Source organism: Siniperca chuatsi, linkage group LG9 (genome assembly GCF_020085105.1).
Source record: "Siniperca chuatsi isolate FFG_IHB_CAS linkage group LG9, ASM2008510v1, whole genome shotgun sequence".
NCBI lineage: Eukaryota > Metazoa > Chordata > Actinopteri > Centrarchiformes > Sinipercidae > Siniperca > Siniperca chuatsi.
In genome coordinates, this window is record NC_058050.1 from 5,354,641 (window position 1) to 5,375,867 (window position 21,227).

At 37.7% G+C, this 21,227-nt stretch overlaps 2 protein-coding genes across 2 annotated transcripts; both read right to left on the minus strand.

Moving 5' to 3' along the window:
- Nucleotides 1–4,776: 4,776 nt before the first annotated feature.
- On the minus strand, nucleotides 4,777–5,561 carry LOC122881283 (C-type lectin BpLec-like). Its single transcript, XM_044207294.1, has 3 exons — nucleotides 5,183–5,561; nucleotides 4,985–5,076; nucleotides 4,777–4,912 (listed from the first exon to the last, which is right to left on the minus strand). Exons 1-3 carry the CDS (start codon nucleotides 5,559–5,561, stop codon nucleotides 4,817–4,819), a joined length of 567 nt encoding a protein of 188 aa, XP_044063229.1. The 3' UTR covers nucleotides 4,777–4,816.
- Nucleotides 5,562–13,539: 7,978 nt separating this feature from the next.
- Nucleotides 13,540–16,619, minus strand: LOC122881648 (C-type mannose receptor 2-like). The gene is made up of 4 exons (XM_044208106.1): nucleotides 16,243–16,619; nucleotides 15,393–15,725; nucleotides 15,210–15,292; nucleotides 13,540–14,615 (listed from the first exon to the last, which is right to left on the minus strand). The coding sequence occupies exons 1-4, from the start codon at nucleotides 16,586–16,588 to the stop codon at nucleotides 14,499–14,501; spliced, it is 879 nt and encodes a 292-aa protein (XP_044064041.1). The 5' UTR covers nucleotides 16,589–16,619; the 3' UTR covers nucleotides 13,540–14,498.
- Between the last annotated feature and the right edge of the window lie 4,608 nt (nucleotides 16,620–21,227).

Sequence of the window (21,227 nt, forward strand, 5' to 3'; positions counted from 1 at the left end):
ATTGAGAACAATGTAGCTCGGAAATCTTTTCTTTTATGGAACTGAAGAAAACTATGTACCTTGTTTTAAGCTTCTAGGGAATGCATTTTTTAAATACTCAGATGACTTTTAAAATGATTTTTATTAATATAAGAAGAGGTGGAATTTTCACAACCATTGATTATGGTCTGTAAACCTTTTGATCTGAAAATCAAACCATTGTTTTCACCGAACGTTGATGATATTCAAATTATTCCTAAACTTAAGGGAAATATTCTTCCTGCTCCCCCCCAAAAAGTGAAGTGAGATTAGCTTCAGCATGCTGGAGAACATACGGGTTTTTAGCTCTGGATTTATGGTTTATGGCCATAAAGGGACACTTGTCTGTTTTAAATAAAGGACATTCAAAGCAAAGCAGATAACACTAATGTTCCAGTATTGGCATTTCATGATTGAAACCATGTGGCCTTTTACAAAATCAATACTTTTTAAGCTCTGTTTCTCTTCATTCACGTCCACTTCAATTCTTGATCCTTGACTTTAAGTGAGAAATATTTGCAGTTAGGAGGATCCATAATTAAATCTACCAGAAGATAAAGTAGGTCAGCTGCAAGATGGGTTGGTGGGTGGGGGGAAGGAAATCTGTTCCACTTCAAAATAATGGACCTAATTTACAGCATTCATCAACTGGAAATGACTGAAAACAACTCCCCTGCCCTAAAAACCTAAAACTAAAAAGAAATACATAGAAAAGGATTTTAATGCATCGTCTAAAAATTGATCAGTTAAAAAGAGACAGAGTGATACAGGCGAGTGGTGCCAAAGAAGAATGCCAAAGCTGTTTTGTTTAAAAATATAAATACACTTGATCTCCTTCAATGCCACTGCTAACCCCACTGAGGCGTAGAGACAGCACAGATCCAATGTTAAAGGAGGCTAATTACTCCCAGTATCTCCCACACTCCAGGGAGGCGAGGTCATCCAGAGGACAGGCATGTGAAACATTCCCGCAGCCTGCTGCTGGACCTCCCTCCCAGCTCAGTCTTCCCCATGTCCTCCCTTCTCCTTCATCCATCCTCCCCTGGCTCCTCATCTTCCTCCTCCTCTCTCTGTCCCATTTAGCGTCACTCACATTTTCTTCTTGCTCTCCATCTTGATCGCTCTTTCCAATATTCATTCAGTCGTGTGTTTTCATTCTGTGGTAGGAGTGCATGTATTCAGCCATTCATCAATATTTTTGTGGCAGCGGGTTGGGATATAAAGACTTGTTCTGATTAGACAAGACTAAGAGTCCATGCTAACAGCTCTGTGAGGCTGTACTTAGGCACAGCTGTGCTTTGAAATAATGCTAATGTCAGCATGCTAACATGCTGTTTACCATGTTCACTATCTTAGTTTGTTAACATGCTAACATTTGCTAATCAGCACTAAACACAAAGTACAGCTGAGGCTGCTGGGAATGTCATTCCTGTGGGAGATCCTGGACATAAAAAAGCTCACGGAAGCGTCTATGCGCTGCTCTTTATTGGGAGGTGGGGAAGTTAACCAGACGTTGACATTTGTCAAACCAGCCAGTTAGTCCTCATCCTTGAAGCCTACACTCACAAAACCGAAACGTATTGTTTGAAAACAATCCCAACAAAGTATGAATCCCAAGTTTGTGCAGCTTGTCCAAGTACGTTTTCAAGTTTAGCATCTACTTCACCTCATTCTGACGCACCAAGACGTAATGAGCTCATTATCGTCCCCTGTGGCCAGAGACAAGAAAGCACCCACTGCAACGACGTCACACTGTAACGACGTCACACTGTAACGACGTCACACTGTAACGACGTCACACTGTAACGACGTCACAGTGACTTCTTTTATACAATGTGTGGTGAGACCCGATTGTAGTGAGTGTTTGTCCCCCATCAGCCCACAAGGGGCAGCAACGAGCCCACTCCACACTCGGAAAAAAACTTGGACACAAAGATAAGATTTATGCTTTACTGAAAATGTTTTCTATTACCATGTTTTTGGTTTTACAAGAGAAAAGGCTTCAAGGATGAAGACTTACCGGTTGGTTTAGCAAATGTATGTCTGGTTAACTTTCCCACCTCCGATAATGTGCTGCACACAACTGCTTCCCTAAGCTTTTCTATGAGAAGCACCTGGGATTGTCTCCCACGCAGTGGATGACAAATCACCCATCATTCATCATCCTTAGCTGTACTTTGATCTGAATGCTAACATTAGCATACAGTTAGCATGCATGAGACTACTACTGGATGTTATTATGCTGACATTCACATGTAATATTTACATGCTGGCTTGTTAGCATACTAACATACTAATTTAGCATGTTTTAGCACTGACATTAACCTTAAAGTACAGTTGAGTTTGATGGGAGTTCGGTCATTAATCATGATGGACCTGTGATTGTGTTGGACAAGTGCAAATTTTGAGCTAATGGTGGCGCTAGATGAACTGTCAGAGAAACACCAACGTTACTAGGATTTATCCAACGAGGACCATGAATGATTTCATAGCAAACCCTTCACTAGTTGTGGAGATATTTTACTCTGGACCAAATTGTGTACCTTGTCACTTGCATTCCTGCGGTAACATTCATTTGTCTTTGCGTTACTGTATCTCTGACTATAAGAAACTATCTTGTGTATTTTCACAAAATTTCATGGCAATACAATCAGGTTTCAATTTCAAATTAGATTTTTTGTGCCACATAAACACTCAATATAAATATGCTCAATATTAATATACAAAACAAAAACATTAAGAACAATTTACTTTTAGAGTTTTTCTGTTATTATTTAGGTTTTTGTCACGATTTGGTCAAAGTCATCAAGAAAATCTACCCTAAATACACAAAACCTCACACAAAAAAACACATCTTGGGTTTGTTAAAGCTGTAAAATCCTTTTTGTCTGTCATTTTGTGCATTTCCCCAGCATTTTGTCCAAATATGGCATTGCACCAAATGGTAAGTAAGAGCAGTCAGCCTTGCTTTTGCTTCTTTACAACCAGTTGTAAACCTTTACTTGGAGCCTGGCACCATTGAGGGGTTATTTATTAGTGCAATATATCTCTGTATTTTCACTGTCACACAAGCAGCAACAGGATGACAGGGACTGAGCAGGTTTCAAAGGGCTCTCTGTAAATAAAACTCCTCTTTGAAGTTGGATTGGATTTTTACTAAAGGCCTATTAAATAGCTGAAAAATAAGACCATTTTAATTTGGAGCATCTGGGGCCAATAAGATATTTGGGACATGGCCCTAACTTTAAAACAATGACACTAGTCAAACTAATACATCTTTTCTTCATTTTTAGAATATTGAGCCTAAAAAAAGTTTAACAAACTACATCATCAGATTTCAACTCATCCTTGGATGGTTTAAGTTATCCACACTCACACCTGTTGTATTCATTGATATATGCTTACTGTAGATGTAAACATGAAAGCATCTAGTGGTGAAATTACAGTTTGCAACCATTTGAATACAGCTCGCCTCACCCTCCCCTTCCAAGCATGTAGGAGAAACTACGGTGGCCGCGAAACTCGTGAAAAACACAAACGGCCCTATCTAGAGCCAGTGTTTGGTTTGTCCATTCTGGGCTACTGTAGAAACATGGCGGTGCAACATGGCGAAGTCAGTGGAAGGGGACCCGCTCCCTCCGTAGATACAAACAGCTTATTCTAAGGTAACGAAAACACAACGATTCTTATTTTCAGGTGATTATACAACAATCCCATACATAAATCTGATATATGACAAAATATGTGAACTACACTACTTATGGCCTTGATGCCCTCACATGTGGCCTTTGTGCCCTCAAAAAAAAAGGCCAAGTGGCCTTGCCCCTAAAATTACAAAATTCCAGGCCTGGTTACAATTCATGGACCTAAATAAAACAAAGACAAAAAGTTGTTCTTCTTCCACAGCTGGCAAGCTGACAAATGATTTCTCAGTTTGAGCAATGCAAATTTTTCAAAGTTTTCAAAGTTTCAAATGTCCTCCCCAGATCAGTGTCCCTTCAAATGCAAGTTAAATGCAAAACTAATAATTTTCCTGCCTGGCCAGGGTGCAAGTACATCACAGAAGATGTGCAAGGCAATCTGATTTGCAAATGTCTAATTTACCTTTATATAGAAAATGATTTGACTGAGATGAGCTCCTTATCTTCCCAAATGCTCGGCGATGACCTTCGTCAACCTTTGTTAGACTTACTTGGCAGTCTAATTGTCTTTGTATGCACTTGCACACAACATTGTTGATTTCTCAGTTGTCACTAGCAATAGTGATATTTTACAGTGATCGATATTAATCTGTCTTGCGTGTCCTTGCTTTGGTCATATTGATTCAATATTGAGTTTGATGCCAAACAGCTCATTGAATGTAAACTGAATGAAATAATCCTCACATTTCCTATTAACACATTTACATAAATATTACAAACAGTCTTCTCTTTCTAAAATATTTCATCAATATTAAAGAAATAAAAGCTAAATTCTGTACAAAATAAATAGGTCAGTCTTGCAGAAAATATTAACTTTGGCTTGAATTGCTTGAGTTATTTAGGGTATTAGTTCAAACTAGGTGAAATTACAAAATACAGGTAAATATTAGACAAGAATCCAGCATTTTCATTCCTAATGTTATTTGAATACAACAACGCTATTGTATAGGTGTATATATTTAAGTCTGAAAAGACTACTTAAGCCTTAAAATTACAATAAGTGCATGATAAGCATTACTTAATTTTACTACACTGTTACTACAAACACTGTCACTTATGAAACTATGCAGCATGTTATTGCAACTCATTGAAAAACATTATATTTCATCTTTCTCCTCCTTTTGTTTTCTGGGCTGAATCACCCATTGCAGCTTGACGTCAGTCCGTCCCTGGTTTGTTAGTACGGCATCAATCTGACGAGGGAGAAGAAACGTTAGAATGCTTTTGCTCTCTTTTTGTGAAGAAGTGAAGAAGAGGAGTTGTACCTGTTGGAGTATCTGGGTGTTGATAGCTGGATCTGCCATGTCAGCGTCAGTCTGAATCTTCATCCTCATCTTCATCATCTTCAAATTTGGATCTTGACAGCCCAGTACACATACAATCACAAACCAAAGATAGATTAATTTTACTTAATGAACTGCAAATTTAGCTTGATAGAAGCAAAAATAATTTCTGTGCATCACCTTCATGGCAGAAGAAGGCACGGTTGACTGAACAATCAACGTCGTCCCATCCATGACCGGGATACTCAGCCACACAGTGCTCTGTGCCGTAAAAGTTATCTGGCTTGTTGAGATTCCAGTTTTTGAAGGTGCTGCTGCTCTTGTCTGACCAAGTCCATGGCTCTCGGTACAAACCAATCCACACAAAACTTGTGATTAGGGATTGGACGTCTTCGTTCTCCTCAGCGTTCTCGACAACTGCAAGGTCAGTGTGGAACCGTCTGCAGTGTGCCTGGGCATCTTTCCATGTTAGCCGAGTGGGGACGAGCACATAGCTTTTTCCGTTTGCATTTATATCTACAGAAAGAAGAGAAACAAATGTAACAATTACTGTAATCATGTTAGTGCGCCATCTTTTATGTCAAACGCTATTCTCATTATATTTCTGCTGTTTCTGTAACGATTGGTGCACAGCTTCAAAAACACTTTCCCACTATTAAAGGATTACGTGAAAGTGCTAGAATAGAAATAGAACGCAACTCATACCAAGAGGATTTCTGCTGTGAGTGAAATTTTAAACTTTGGCTGAATAGTTTCTTATTTATTCATGAGACTTTCCCAAAGCTTCTGAAAATTTCTCCAAGCTGTTGGGCTAACTTGCAGCAAGTAGGCTAATATGCCAGTTAATATGTTTTCCAATATTCCACCTCATTCATTTCTAGCAGACGACTGTCGATTCAGCTTGCTGACATGACAACTTCAGCAAGCAGTTTTTAAATAACTAGCTAGCCAATTAAGCTAGAACCTCTCAAGTTCAATGAGTTGGTTGAAAACTATGTCCCTGGCTGACTTGTTAATGTTTCCAGTTGACTGTTTTTATAACAAGAATCTTGTAGAAGGTGTCTTAAATATGCACTTGATGGCCACAAATTGTGCTAAAAGACTGAAGCCAAAGCTACATGTCGCAGGCAAAAAGTGAGCATCCTCACCAGTTGATGATGTAAGAGTCATGGAAATAAAGAAGCAGCTTTTTAGAGTTAGTTAGCCCTGGTATTACAAGTAAAAATGTAACATCAGACTCTTATTCATGTTCTAACATAAACCTGTTTGGGTGCTGAGCTCATATAGGCTACTTGGTTTTATTTTCAAACAGTATATTTTCACACGATACAAGAGAAAAGGCTTTTAGGATAAGGACTAATCGAGATTTTTGGCAAATGTAGCACTATCTCATGTGATGTTGGCTGAGGTTGCTGGAGTGTCAGCTTACCAAAATCCAATAAAGAGCAGGGGACAGTGAGGGACAGGACTGTGCAACTTAAAATAAAGTTCATTACTATAGTAGATCATTTGTGTGTGTGTGTGTGTGTGTGTTTGTGAGCAATGCACACATTAGCCTTGCTGTCTGTTTTTCCCTCACAGTTCAAGCCCATTACCATAAATTTTTTGTCTTACCAAAACAAGCACTTGGGTGTTTATTTTCACAGTTGGCATCATGCCATCTTCCTTGAAGGTCTATTCCCACACATGACTCCCGTGCAGACCCAAAATTTGGATTGCCTGAAGTCCAGTTGAAATAACTACTCTTGCTTGTTTGACCAGTCACTGACCATCTCCAGGAGTTAGCGTCATCACCAGCACTCATCCAAGATTTCTTGTTATCACTCAGTCCGATCCATAACAATGAGGTGTCCGAACTGGGTCTGTTCAACTTGTTTATGTCCTCCATGCTTCTAATGGTCGCCAGGTCAGTGAATTTTTCTCTGCAGTAATTCTGAGCTTGGATGAAGCTCATTTTTATGTGAACATAGTGGTACTTGCGAGGGGGGAGGAGAAAGCAGGAGGTGAGGCCAAATCCTGAGGGTTGATGATATAGGGAATATTAGAAATACGAATTTGACTGGGATTGCTTACTGTAACATTTTCAAGGTGACCCAGTTGGACTCTGTTGAAATCACTAAATATCTGTAACATCTGATAAAATCAAATTACTTTTGGGTTCTGCAATAAATGTAGAAAATCAAAAAAACAATGTATGTGTCAACACATAATCACCGAACTTCCTTTACTGGAAAGCCACTAAAGTTATTTTAGTGGCATGTATTAATAATCCGCAATGTGAAAAATGTATTTGGAACAACTCTGTAAAGATGCGTTCACGGGAAAGATAAGATTTCCCATATGGACCTCTGACCTTCAGAATAAAATAGGTGGGGGGGCCAGGTAGTTTTACGGTAATATAATTTGTTATTTAATCTTTAGACCCACGAAATGAAGGCACAGATTAATAATCGGTGTCTGGAAAATTGTAGAATGTTGTAGCATGTGTCTTTTAACAGACTGACAATCAGCACTCAGAGTGTATTTTAACAATTTTTCTGACACCAGCTGTTAGTATGTGCTGTCATTTAGTTGGTAAATCACTTAGATACTGCATAACTACGGTGGCCGACAAGGGCAAATGCACTGCAGTTTAAGAAAACACATGCAAATAGACAAAACACAAGCAAATTAAGAAAACATCTTCATTTATTTGACACGTGTGCTGCAAAACACACAACACAACCAAATAGAGGAACACGCTGCAAACACACACAACGACAACAGAAGTGTTTCCAGAGGACACTAAAAACGTTTGTGACTCGGGTCCATTCATTGTTTTTCTGTTATTTTGTTTTGCAGGTTACTGTTTCTCCACTTTGCACAGTCTGATCTGCAGCATGCACTCACCTCGCGGGAACACGCAGATTCAAAGAAAAAGTTTGGAAAGCATTTTTAAAACTGAAAATTAAGGTCAATTTGAAGGAATTTGAAAAAAAGGTTGGAAAACTACAGTGGCAGAAGTCAGAAACCCACAACATAAACGTGGATGATACATCGACCCGACTTCAGTAACTTCATGACTCACAAACATAGACTGTATAAAACAAACAGTGGCAACAACAAGCTTTCCAAGCCGTGTTCAGCACTTTTTAGTGTCCTCTGGAAACACTTCCATGTCGTTTTGTGTATTTGCAGCGCGTGTCTGGATTTGGTTGTGTTGTGTGTATTTGCATTTGTTTTCTTAAGTTGCAGTGTGTTCGCCCTTGTCAGCCACCGTACATAACACTACTTCATCACATTATTCATTCATATTTTTACAGAATTATAACTCTCCGCGTTTTACTGAATACCATCATGCATATTCCCGGAAGCTGTGATTTAAAGTTTGCCCTAATCTGTGAGTTTGGTTTACCAATCTATGCACACAGGTTATTGAAACACACACATTGCTAAAATGAGCGCACAATTTAGCAATCAAAATAATTTATTTCCACAAATATATATATACAGTATGTGAAAAAAATACTGAAATTCTGAAAATTGACAATGATGAGGATTTTGTTTTTATTCATCAGCCTCAAATTAACCAATAGGCAAGTAGCTGAGTAAGGACATTATTAAAATGCATTATCAAATGCAAGCTATTTGGGGGAATTCATACAGCTTTAACATTTTGCGTTCTGCACAAAATGATGATGGTCATTGAATCATCAGGTTCCACAACTTCACAGGAGTATACGTATTTTTTTTATACCAAATTGAGCTCTACCCTCCTGGTAAATTATTGTTTTTTTCAGGCCATTGTTGCTCAGCTGTACAATTCAAAGGAAACCTTTTTCTGTTGTGTGGTGCATGTGAACTGGAAACCATAAACCATAACATTATGTAATTCACAGTCGTCACTCTTACCAAAGTAGAGGAAAATGAAAATCAGTTTATGATCCATTTCTGATTTCACTACAAAGGAAAAAAACAACATCAATAACTATAATTTAAGACAAGACAGCAAACATTAAAGCAAAAATCCACCCTGAAACAATTAATGTGCATACAGGACACGTTACATTTTTGGTGAGCACAGCCGTGGTTTCAGACCTGGTCAAATATTCACAAAATAGTTGTAGCTTTAATACATATTTTGAAGCCCATTCAGGCAACTTTAATTGTAAATATTATAATAATTATTATTATAATAATTATTATTATTATATACGTCGAGGCATGCCTTTGTCGTGGTGTCGTTGCCGGAGGTCGGACGATGCAGCTCTGAATGTTCATGTGTTTTGGATGCTGCACGGAGAAGTTAAATGTCACATCAGACACATCAGTGTATGAAACATGGCATTTCCTGTTACCAGTAGCTGAATTTTGGCATATAGATGTCTTCAGGGCGGGACTCTTATCAAACGTGAAATTTGGGACAGATCTGATCATGCACAGTCCAGTTCGAAAGTGCTTTCTGTTTTATGGCGAATCATGAAAATTCGACGCCACGCCACAGACATGCCATTTAACTTATGCACAAACTTTGAAGAACTTTTTATCCCGAAGGTCTTTAGATTGCACTGCCCAAATTTGAAATCAATCCGATGAATTCTCTAGGAGGAGTTCATTAAAGTACAGAGCCTGTAAATGGTAAAAAAAAAAATGGCCTAAAAGTGCACATTCAATTCAAAATGGCTAACGTCCTGTTGGGTTTAGGATATGGCTCCAAGAGGCTTTTTTGTCTTGGGGTGATACATCTGCCTCCCAAATTTCATACATCTAGGTCAGATTTAAAGGTAGGGGCTTTCACTTTTAAAACTGTTAGGGGCGCTGTTTTGCCAGACTCATGCGTGAGACCTCTATCAGATATCTATTTCACGCACTTCTGACGCGTGTGTCAAATTTAGGGACCTTGCAGCTGTCGCTGCTCGGGCCCTAATAATATTAATATTATAAAGAGAACGGTCTAGACCTGCTCTATAGGAAAAGTGCAATGAGATAACTTCTGTTATGAACTGGTGCTATATAAATAAAATTTTATTGAATTGAATTAAACAGTACATTTACACCTGTTTCTAGTGTTGTTCAAAGCATTCTGGCAACTATGACTGATCACTGGGTTAGTGAGTTCATCAATACACTAAATTATATAACATAAACATAAACAAAATAACTCATGCAAACCCATGATCAACAAAATAAACAACATCTGAAGACAATTACAGTAATATACCTTATTAAGAACGCTAATAGAAGAAATCCAGCATTTCAGCTCTTACCAGCAAATTGCCCAAAGTTGGAATCACTTACACCTGCCAGTGATCGTTTAAGGGACCTCTCTGAGAAGCGTCCAGTGCTGTGCTGCATTTTAAGGGGCACATATTTGAATATGCAAATGAGGAATCTGTCAAAGGTCACCCTGACTGGCACCTGATATTAAAGTTTGGTCATTGAAAAGTAGAATGTTTTGTCATCTTTTGTAGTCAGAGGCCTGTAATCTAAAGCAACATTTTTACAATCCTTGTAAACGATTAGTGCAAATCCAGTTGTGAGAATATTATGAAATTTAATTAATGTGTAATCAGTCAACAGAAAAATCGATTTAATTTAATATAAAAAACATTGATTATTTCAAATAATACTATAGAGTGAGGAAAAAAACTACCATTAACTATATTTCATGTGGATTTCTCTTTCTTCTTTAGGCTCTTTCCATAAAAGGGGGCATTTGGCGCGTCATTTGACTCTTCTTCCGCACAAAATGGACCAATCGCGTGCTGCTTACTTTAGCCAAGAGGAACACGTTCTTATAATGGAAAGCTATGAAGAGTATAAAACAGTTAACACAGCAAAAATCAACACTGTTGCTGCAAAAAAAGCAAGAGAGGAATGCTGGCAGTTTACATATTTATTTTACCACTCTCAATGCCTCCCGTTTATTTCTAACGTGGCAGCTGCAGATTCAGAGCTCTTAAACTTTAAAGTTGATGCAGCAGATTTAAACATTGTACTCAAGAAGTGCATTTAGGGCTGACACTGTCCCATAATGAAGGATGCGTGGAAATCACTTAAGTTTTAAGTGAAATTATTTGTGTTACTTGAATATTGTCTGTGATAAATACCAATAGACTAATCTTTTTTTTTTCAAAGTATTTATTTATTAGTTTTTTTTACAATTTGAAATACAGTTTTAACAAAATACCATCCGACAAGTAACCCTAAACAATTGCACCACTACAAATTTACAATACGACATATCAAAACACAAGTTCAATGGTAAGTATGATAAAAGACTAATACATGTTTTAATCTGCGTTCTAATGGCTGCGGTACCAGCAGTGTTAAACAGATTTGGCAGCAAATCAGGACCAAGCATAAAAACATCCTCCAAAGTGGTCTGTAGTCGCTGTGCCTCATCTTTTTTTTTTGTGTATGGATGATCTGCTGTGTAAAATTTAAAGTGATAATCTCACCTGAAGCAAACAGTAAAACAAATGAGAGGAGGAAGACTGGAGGGGCGCCAGCTCCACCAGATCCTCTCCAGCAATCAAGGTCGGCCAATAATGGAGAGGATGTTTCCTCTGATCCTGGTTTGTTTGTCCAGGGTGTGTATAAATGGTTTGGTGGTTGAGGACTAAATGCATATTTGTAGTGGCCAAGAGGTGTGAAAAGTCTTTATCTAATTTACAGTCGAAGGAGACGCTATGCTTTTGCCAGAGCCTTGTTCACCCCCACACAGTCAAAGCAAGGTGTCATGTACTCTTATGAATGTTTGCTGATGTGTTGAATCCACTTTATGCAGTTCTCTTAAATCATTCTCCAGGTGGAAGATCAATGATGAGGAGACACTGTCCGTGCACTCAGGGATGGCTGTGGGGGTAAATTTATCTTTATCATATGGTGACGTTGCGGACCCAGTTATGCCTAATGCATCAATGACAGGCTTGTGGTAGTCTGCACGTAGGCTTAACTGCTTCAGGCGACCTCAAAAATGTAAAGTAATTAAGTAGCTTCGCTTGCTGATTTCTTTCACAGGAAGAGGAAAATGTGCAACACTCCCCTCAGCCTGTGGCCTCCACATCTAGGCCTAAAGATATTCTCTCTGAGGGAATACGTTATATATGCAAACGAACGAAGCCGGGCAGTTACAGTCGGCCTATTGCAAACTGTATGCATCACGTTGTCATGGGAACCTACATGCATTCAGTTGGTGATAGAGAAAATCTGTAATATTAACACACACACACACACACACACTAACAAATGTTACACAGCAGATTATCCATCCTTCAACAGAATGATGAAGGTTCAGCAACTACAGACCACTTTGGATGATGTTTTTATGCAGGTCTGTTTTACACTAATGCAGCTAACAGAATACCGGTTAGTCTACTGGTATTTATCACAGATAATATTCAATCAATAAAATTCATTTCACTTTGATTTATCTTGTCTTACGAACTTCAACTTTAAAGTTTCATAGCTCTGAATGTGCAGCTGCCACGTTAGAAACAAGCGCGAGGCATTGAGAGTGCACTAAAATAAATAAATATTTTAACTTATTCTGCCAGCAGTCCTCTTTTGCCTTATTTGCAGTTTTATAGGCCTGTTCTTCACAGCTGTCCATTATAACGAAAACAGGAACAGTCTTAACTGAAGCAGCGATCGGTATAATTCAGGCAGCGATTACATTTCCCTCAAAACGTATTCACTGTTGCAAATTAGTTGCATATAAATGTAATTTCTAGGAGACAGGGCTGGTCCATTTTATGCAAATGCACACAGAGCCTCAAGCCTCAAGCCTGGGTTAACAAATTAAGCTGATAACCAGTTGTGATACCCGTTATCTCTGATTGGGGCTTTAGGAGCCAGCTCACGCAAAGAAAGCCTGACTATGTTGAACATGCTTCGTAGGACAGCCCTCTGATGTCTCTCAGTGTAGTGAAACCTGGCTGTGTTTCTGTGGTGTCTTAATGTTGTGAAGTCTTGTTGTTGTTGTTGCTAATGATGTTGTTGCATATGTTACCGTCCTGTAAGTGGGCTTTTATCTTGCTGCTGTTGTCTCATTGAGTGATTTTACCTTGTTGTTGCAGATGTTGTGTCATACGAGCGTCTTGCTGTTGCTCGTTGTGGCCGATGTTGGACCATGTTATTGTCTTGTAAATGTGTTTGTATACTACAGTTGTTGATTTCCTTGGCAGAAATGTTCTCTGTCTCCTGCAAAGGGACTACAGATGAAAATTAGCTTATAGCTTACTCTGATACAGCTAAGAAGCTGTGCACTGTCCCTGTTGGTCAAAGATAAATGTTTTTTTTTTCATAATCTATGGTCTACAGAAAATATATACTCTCTCTCTCTTCACTGCACCAGTGCTACACCTGTAAGTATTTGGTGTTACACCTCTTAAAAACAAATATGTCACAGCCTTGATAATCAGCCAAAACCAAAGCTACAAAAATTCCATGGCAACAAAAAGGGGCAAAACACCCACCTGCCTTTTCAGTTTGGATTTCTGCAAATGACGCAAATGTGCCATTTATATATGTGTTTTATAGCTTCACAGTAAAGGAATGTTAATTGAGTATACATTTCACAAGTTGTAAAGAGATCAGTAGCAAACTGTATGTACCACATTGAATTTATTGAACAGGCAACAACAGAAAGCCCTAAAAGGTTTTCACATACACGGACACAGCAAACATAGTAAGAGAAAAAATAAATAAAAAAACAATATAATTTTACAACTAAAAATATAAAAAACCCATCTGTATTTAAAAAGAAAAGCTAAAGTATCTATTTTTATTATGCTATTACCTATCATAGTTTTCTTTTAGTTGAAATGTACAGATGTTGACAAAAACCAGACTAAAGGCGTTTTCAGACAGAGAGAAAAGTGAGTTGCCGCCTTGCGTCATTCTTGCAAATTTGATTGCTGGACCGTTTTTGTTTATTTGGCTCCAACAGGTAATGAACCAACTGAACGTACCAACTCGAAAGTGAAAGACCAACAGACATTGCCATCCACAGTAACATGCTGCTAGGATGGCTAATAATGATTTTCAACACACAAAATACCAGAAAAAGCAGTTCACACACAGTTTACAGTGGACATGATTGTTAAACTAAGATAACTTTGATTCCAACGAAAATATAAGTGAAAATGCACAAAGGGGAAGAATGGAATTTCTTCCACTGAAACAGTTATTTTCATGCACTGTATCATGCTGTTACTTTCATCTCAATGACAGCCTGTACTATAACAACTTACCGCACGCAAAAAGGGAATCTGTGATTGAATTATCATCTATTTTTCTAGTTTCTTGTGGTCATCTTAGTTTAGAACAGTGGTTAAGACATTATCTCTGTGGTGACAAGTGGAGTTATTCATACTGTCCATCATTTACTAGATTGATGGATTTTTGCAAATACACATACAAACACATTTGATTTGATTTGTTTTGTTTTTACAGTGTATGTAATGACAGAACGTTATCTACTGTGTTTGATAAGACAACTCATACAGCTTCATTAATTAAGGAGAAACCTATTATCAGTCACAATAGATGTCTTCGTGTTTGGCTTCATCTTTCTTGACTGAATCTTCCACTTCAGTTTGGCGTTAGTTAGTCCCCCATTTGCACCCAGCTAAGAAGGAATAAATTATAAAGTATTAGAAGACCATGTTATGGTACACAGATTCTGGACCCAAAAGCACAACTCGACAACAGAGAGAGTTGAAGTGGTTAGTTTCAATTTATCAGACTCGCCGCAGCCTGGCTCTGTCCAAACTTCACGTGTGCTGTAGTACTCCCCAAGACCCGTAAACAGACATTGATGTGTAAAATCGGTGCACTTCCCAATTAGGTATAGAGCTAGAGCTAGGAGGCCATTAGCTTAGCTTAGCATAAAGACTGGAAGCAGAGGGAAACAACTAGCCTGGCTCTGTCCAAAGTTAAAAAATTGCCAAAGTCTCACTAACTGGGCTAACACATTGTATCTTGTTTGGTTAATCTTCACAACCCCTGATTTTTTTTAACATATTCTAACTTTTAGCCTTCAGCCCTAACCGTCGCTGACTCAAGTGACATCACTTGAGGCAATATATCCAATTTCACACAGCTTTTTTTCACATCTGCAGCAGTACTCCCCTGTAACCTGTAAACAGACTTTGATGTGTAAATTTGTCAGAGTTCCTCTTTAAGAAACGATACAGAGGGATAACATTTGAGGGAGTTTCACCTGTTGAAGGACCTGGGCGTTAGTAGCTGAATCTGAAAGGTCAGCATCAGTCTGAATCTTCATCCTCACCACGGTCATCTTCACTTTTAGGGCAAACATATGACCACAAACCAAGGAGAGAAATATTTTAACATTGCTAGAATAAACAGAAAAGGTGTGTGTGTGAATTATAGTTTCTTTTACCTCCATTGCAGAAGAATGAGAGCTTGAGGTTACACGGGTTGTCATACATAAGGTGACCTGACGTTTCAGCCACACAGTACTGGTCACCATCAGGCTGTCCACTTGCCCAGTTTGTGAAGGAGATGCTGCTCTTGTCGGACCACCTCCATGGTACTCGGTACAAGCCGATCCACACAACACGTGCTGACGTTATTGACAACATCTTTGTGTTTTCCTGAACATTCTCTATCATAGCCAGGTCTGTGTGGTGTCTTCTGCAGTAAGCCCAGGCATCCTTCCACATCATTTTGATGTCAATTACAGTATATGTTTTCTGTCCTGTAGGATTTGTAGCTACAATAGAAAAAAGATAAAGCTAGCGTTAGAAGCGCCAGAGCATTAGCTTTGAGGAGAATGTAGTGTTTCTTAACGTTCAATCTTAGCTACTTAGAGACGAGTAGATATAGTTAAGCATGAATATGCTGGGAACATATCTCACTAAGAATAAGTGGCTTCGTATTCAGACTTCTTTCGTTTTCCCTCATGTTGTTGTTCATTAATAAAATTTAAAATGGATTGGACTTTAATTGGATTAAAGTCTTGTCTAAAAGACATCTAAAAACAAAGTCCATAATACTTTGGGGAAGACAGGATCAAGCAGGTCATGGGTAAACACAAAACAGTGTAAGATTGAATTTTGTAGCCATTATTGGCATTAAGCTAATTCTCCATTTGAAATCCAAGATGGCGCCAGTTGATTTTACTTTAAAACCGCAAAGACAAAGTGCATGTGTTTGTGCAGCTTGCTGTCTCTCTGTCCCTGACAGGCTGAGTGAATAAATTAAATCAGTTAAAGCAAATCTTGTCTTACCAGTGTAACAAACAAAATCTCTCAGAAGATAACAGTCTTCATCATCCCATGATCCATTCATGTCCGCCAGCACACAGGTCTGTTTTCCTTTAAAATAATTTGGCTGACCTGATTGCCAGTTGTGGTAACCAGTTTTGCTGGTTGTACCAGTAGCTGACCATCTCCAGGAGTTGGTGTCATTGCCCATAACTTCCTTCCAGTATTTTGGATCATCATTCAGCCCGATCCATGCTACTGAGGTGTCCATATTAGGTCTTTTTAGCCTGCTCATATCATCCATGCTCCCAATGGTTGCCAGGTCGGCGTGTTTCACTCTGCAGTAATGCTGAGCGTCGGTCCAGTTCATTTTCAAGGTGACATAGTGGTACTCACGAAGGCTGGCGTGAGAGCAGGAAATGAGGCCAAATCCTGAGGACGTATGATAGAGGGCTTATTTATCTGGAGACTGGTACAGACGAATCCGGGTTGTAGGTGGAGGTAGACAAGCCGCCATTAAAAGATTTCACTTTCTGTGCGCTTTTGCCACGAAATCTGTCCAGCAGATCCCATTTAAATTATATTCATCAAACGTCATTAAAATTTAGCTCAGTTTTAACAGACGGCTAGACGTCTTTTCTGTTCTGTTATCAGCTGCTCCAACAACAAACTGAGACTTTGGGAAAAAAAGTAGGAAGTCAATTTTACTTTTCTAAATCTCCATTATTATTGTTTCGATCGCATTCTGAGAGGCTTGCTGACAAAGACTGAGCGATGTGGTTACACTGGCTGATTGTGAGCTGCCACCCCGCTGATCTCTGTTTAGCTTGGTACTATGTATGTTTCCTGGCTGATGTTCCACTTTTACAGTATCACATTTCCAATTTTTATGAAATGATGCATTTCTTCTGATTACAAGGCAAGAAATCATGGAGTCTGATTATTTAAATCATAAACTAGCAAGTAATTCCTGCTGGGTTGGATTAGCTGAATTAGGTTGGACAGAAGCTGTCCGTTAATATTATTTTTTCCCAAAGCCTGTGTCATAACCAACTTCAGACTAGGGTTTCAAGATCGAATAATGTCCACATTCACACAGACTACCTTCATCTGTTGGAGGGGGTGAGTGCTGACTGCGATTAACCCAAACATCAGTGCTTAATATGTTCAGTTCCTCTGCCACAGCAGTAATGGCACAATCAGCGGCTGCATTCGTATACATTTATCAAAAATATTGCCATGCTAAAAAGAAAAGTTGGGCTACTTACTTGGAAACAACCTTTTAATTAATAGAGTCTTACTTTAGAAAACTGCGTTTCCATCCACCTGTTTTTAAGTGCATTTTCAATTTACAAAAACATTTTTTTTTTAGTAGAAACAGCAGAAATTAATTTTTATGCTTGTTGGTGTATTGATAAAAACAAAATGTGAAGAAGGGCAATGGAATCAGATTTGGCAAATATTCATGACGTACATGAAGCATGTGACTTAAACTTCACTCGTACCTGAAGAGACTAAAAATGGCGGCAGACGAAAGATCCGTGTGGAGTGATGAAGAGATGGTAACATTCCTCAAATCAACACATGAAACAACATAAATACAATATTTCCATTATGTTTTCCACATTTCCATTGTTTGAGGTTTAACTGATCCTCTTTTAATTACGTCATCTCGTCCCGCTGTCTTCTTCTGCAGTGGTTTAATGGCGCCCGACTGGAGAATAAGCACCACCAACTGTTCATCTCGATGCTCCCAAACTTCTAATATTCACATAACAGTAGTGGAAACCTGCATTAATTTGATTTTTTTTGGTCAATTGTCTGCAAATTTGAGCTACATTTAGATGGAAACTTGACTATTGTCATTTTGCATAATCACTGACAGGTGTGGGGTTACACGAGTGTAATGTTTGCATCTTTAAAGTCGGATGTATTGCATGGTGGGATCGATGGTTAGTTGTACGTGCCAAAGACACTATTTCTTTCATTCCATCGTGATAATTTTTGAGGGCAATAAATAATTTCACACTCAGTTCATTTCAATCCAATTGAGACACTCAAATTAAATAATAATTCATCATAAATATAATTAAGTAAAGAAAGAGATCAATCAACCATTGGTTTGGAACCAGAGAGTGTTTTATCTCACCATCACATATAGACTTTTGGTACTTTCTATCTTTCAAAATGATTGATGAAAATAAACTTTTGTTTGTGTTTTGTTTTACTATAGTCTTGTGGTACTGTGTTGCAGCCTTTTTAAATTAATGCACACTTACAACTACCATTCATTTCTAACGTAGCTGTGTGACACACTAAAGGCACTAATGATGTTCACTGCGATGGATGCGAGCCAGTTTAAAGTCACCGCAAGCTGATTTTTATACTGTAGTTAAATGATTCGAAGGTAATGGCTGCCCGAATGGTAGAACACTTAAAAAATATCAAACACTACAGAATACTTTGGAAAATTGTCAGCAGTGGTAACATGATTTCTAATAAATGGGCTGAAACACACAACCACCCAAGAACAAATAAAATTTCACTCTTACCAAAATGGACTAACACCACAAACCCTTTATGATCCATGTGTGAATTTACTGAAAAGCAGAAGAAAATAACAAAAACCACATATTAACTGTTTCCTACTAGCATTAATAAGGTACTTCATAAATCCATCTCATACATCCATCCCTCTGAAAAATCCACGCTAGAATGCTTTTTTGCTGATGAACTACGAGACATGTTGTGTGTTGGCTGAGCAACATTGATCACACACAAACTTGTTTCTAGTTACAAGCCAATTCAGCCAAATTACATTAAAAACAACACGTTTACACCTGTCTCTGTAAAGCCAGTAAGTCAGTTTGGAAAATATTTCAAGCAAATTTCTAAGAAAACAACAAAAAAAAGTGCTGCAATCAAAAATAAATGTAGAAGTTGATTAATAATATAATTAATAATTCAGTCTAAAGTCAAAATTTTTTTTCTAGAAATGTGTATAAAGGGATTTAACAAACATATTTATTATAAGTGTAAACATGATATAAGTGTGATAAAAATGTAAAAAACACTTTTAAGATATTAGATAACATACTTCAAAATAAACCTTCATTTAGTTACGTTTAGTATGAGGATACCAAAGGGACAAACGTGCACAATCTTTTCAGAAAACATTTTAAAGAGAAGATAAAGATGCAGTATTTTAATTTGTGTTTTAATAAATGCCTTATAAGGGAAAACTATTCACTAGCAACACAATTCTATACCTTGCAGTGGGACCTGAAATATTGCTTTTCTTTCTGTTGACCATGATTACTACTTCAAAGCACAGTGATATTCCAAGTAACTCACTAAAAAATGTTATACTTACAGGTTTAAATCCAGGTGACGAGTGTTGAAAGTTTGTACCACTGAGATCTGCAGTTAAACATCTGCTGACGTCAATGAGATACAGCCAGTGCTATGCTGCTATTTATGGAAAGGCTTATATTTAAATATACAAATGAGGAATCTGATTACGTGACGATAGCCAAACACAAAATGAGATTTGGTAGCATGATGTGTTGAAAAGTGAAATGTTTTCTCACTTTTTTGAATAATTTGATGTTCGGAGGCCTATAATTAAAAATTTTATTCTCAACGTTTCCTAACACAAAGTCAAATGTTGTCGCTGCTTTTTTTTTTTTTTTTTAGACAATCTCATTTTCACATGCAAATGAGGAATTAGGCGAAGGTCACCTAGTGTTGCTGGCTGCATGATGAATTAAAAAGTAAATTTGTTTAAGTCATGCTAGAGGTGTGGTGTCAGGGATGGTCAGTCCGACACTTTGGTCCAGGCTGAAAAACTCATTACATCAGATATTGACTTAACAAATTAAACACACAATGCTCTCGTACTTTCATGGTAGGCATTTAACAAAAGCTGAGCTATGTCAAAACAACACGTTTACACCTGTCTCTGTAAAGCCAGTAAGTCAGTTTGGAAAATATTTCAAGCAAATTACTAAGAAAACAACAAAAAAAAAGTGCTGCAATCAAAAATAAATGTAGAAGTTGATTAATAATATAATTAATAATTCAGTCTAAAGTTAAAAGGTGGATTTTTTTTCTAGAAATGTGTATAGAGGGATTTAACAAACATATTTATTATAGGTGTAAACATGATATAAGTGTGATATAAATGTAAAAAACCACTTTAGATATTAGATAACATACTTCAAAATAAACCTTCATTTAGTTACGTTTAGTATGAGGATACCAAAGGGACAAACGTGCACAATCTTTTCAGAAAACATTTTAAAGAGAAGATAAAGATGCAGTATTTTAATTTGTGTTTTAAGAAATGCCTTATAAGGGAAAACTATTCACTAGCAACACAATTCTATATCTTGCAGTGGGACCTGAAATATTGCTTTTCTTTCTGTTGACCATAATTACTACTTCAAAGCACAGTGATATTCCAAATAATTTGATGTTCGGGGACTATAATTTAAAATTTTATTCTCAACGTTTCCTAACACAAAGTCAAATGTTGTCGCTGCTTTTTTTTTTTTAACGACAATCTAATTTTCACATGCAAATGAGGAATTAGGCGAAGGTCACCTAGTGTTGCTGGCTGCATAATGAATTAAAAAGTAAATTTGTTTAAGTCATGCTGTCAGGGATGGTCAGTCCGACACTTTGGTCCAGGCTGAAAAACACATTAGATCAGATATTAACTTAACAAATTAAACACACAGTGCTTTCGTACTTTCATGGTCGGCATTTAACAGAAGCTGAGCTATGTCAAAGTGGTGGTATCATCTGTCATATCAAACAGACTGGGATGTCCAGCAGACATTTTCAGGAAAAGCTTAATTCATAGATCATGATTAAAAAAAAAAAAGACAGTAGATTACAAAATGCATTTCATTCTTAACCTCATCCAAATCACACAGGTGACACTTTCTGTCCTCCTCTGGGACAGAGAGGAAATAAGATCTATTTATAATAATAAACAGACCTCT

What these genes read in the sequence shown, in the direction of transcription:
- LOC122881648 (XM_044208106.1), bottom strand. Translation starts at nt 16,588, where the DNA reads ATGAACTGGACCGACGCTCAGCATTACTGCAGAGTGAAACACGCCGAC. An exon ending in AGATTTTGTTTGTTACACTG is followed by an intron (nt 15,726 to 16,242) that starts GTAAGACAAGAT and finishes TTTCTATTGTAG; the next exon opens with CTACAAATCCTACAGGACAG. An exon ending in ACGCCCAGGTCCTTCAACAG is followed by an intron (nt 14,616 to 15,209) that starts GTGAAACTCCCT and finishes ATTCCTTCTTAG; the next exon opens with CTGGGTGCAAATGGGGGACT.
- LOC122881283 (XM_044207294.1), bottom strand. Translation starts at nt 5,561, where the DNA reads ATGATTACAGTAATTGTTACATTTGTTTCTCTTCTTTCTGTAGATATA. An exon ending in TGCCTTCTTCTGCCATGAAG is followed by an intron (nt 5,077 to 5,182) that starts GTGATGCACAGA and finishes TGGGCTGTCAAG; the next exon opens with ATCCAAATTTGAAGATGATG. An exon ending in ACACCCAGATACTCCAACAG is followed by an intron (nt 4,913 to 4,984) that starts GTACAACTCCTC and finishes CTCCCTCGTCAG; the next exon opens with ATTGATGCCGTACTAACAAA.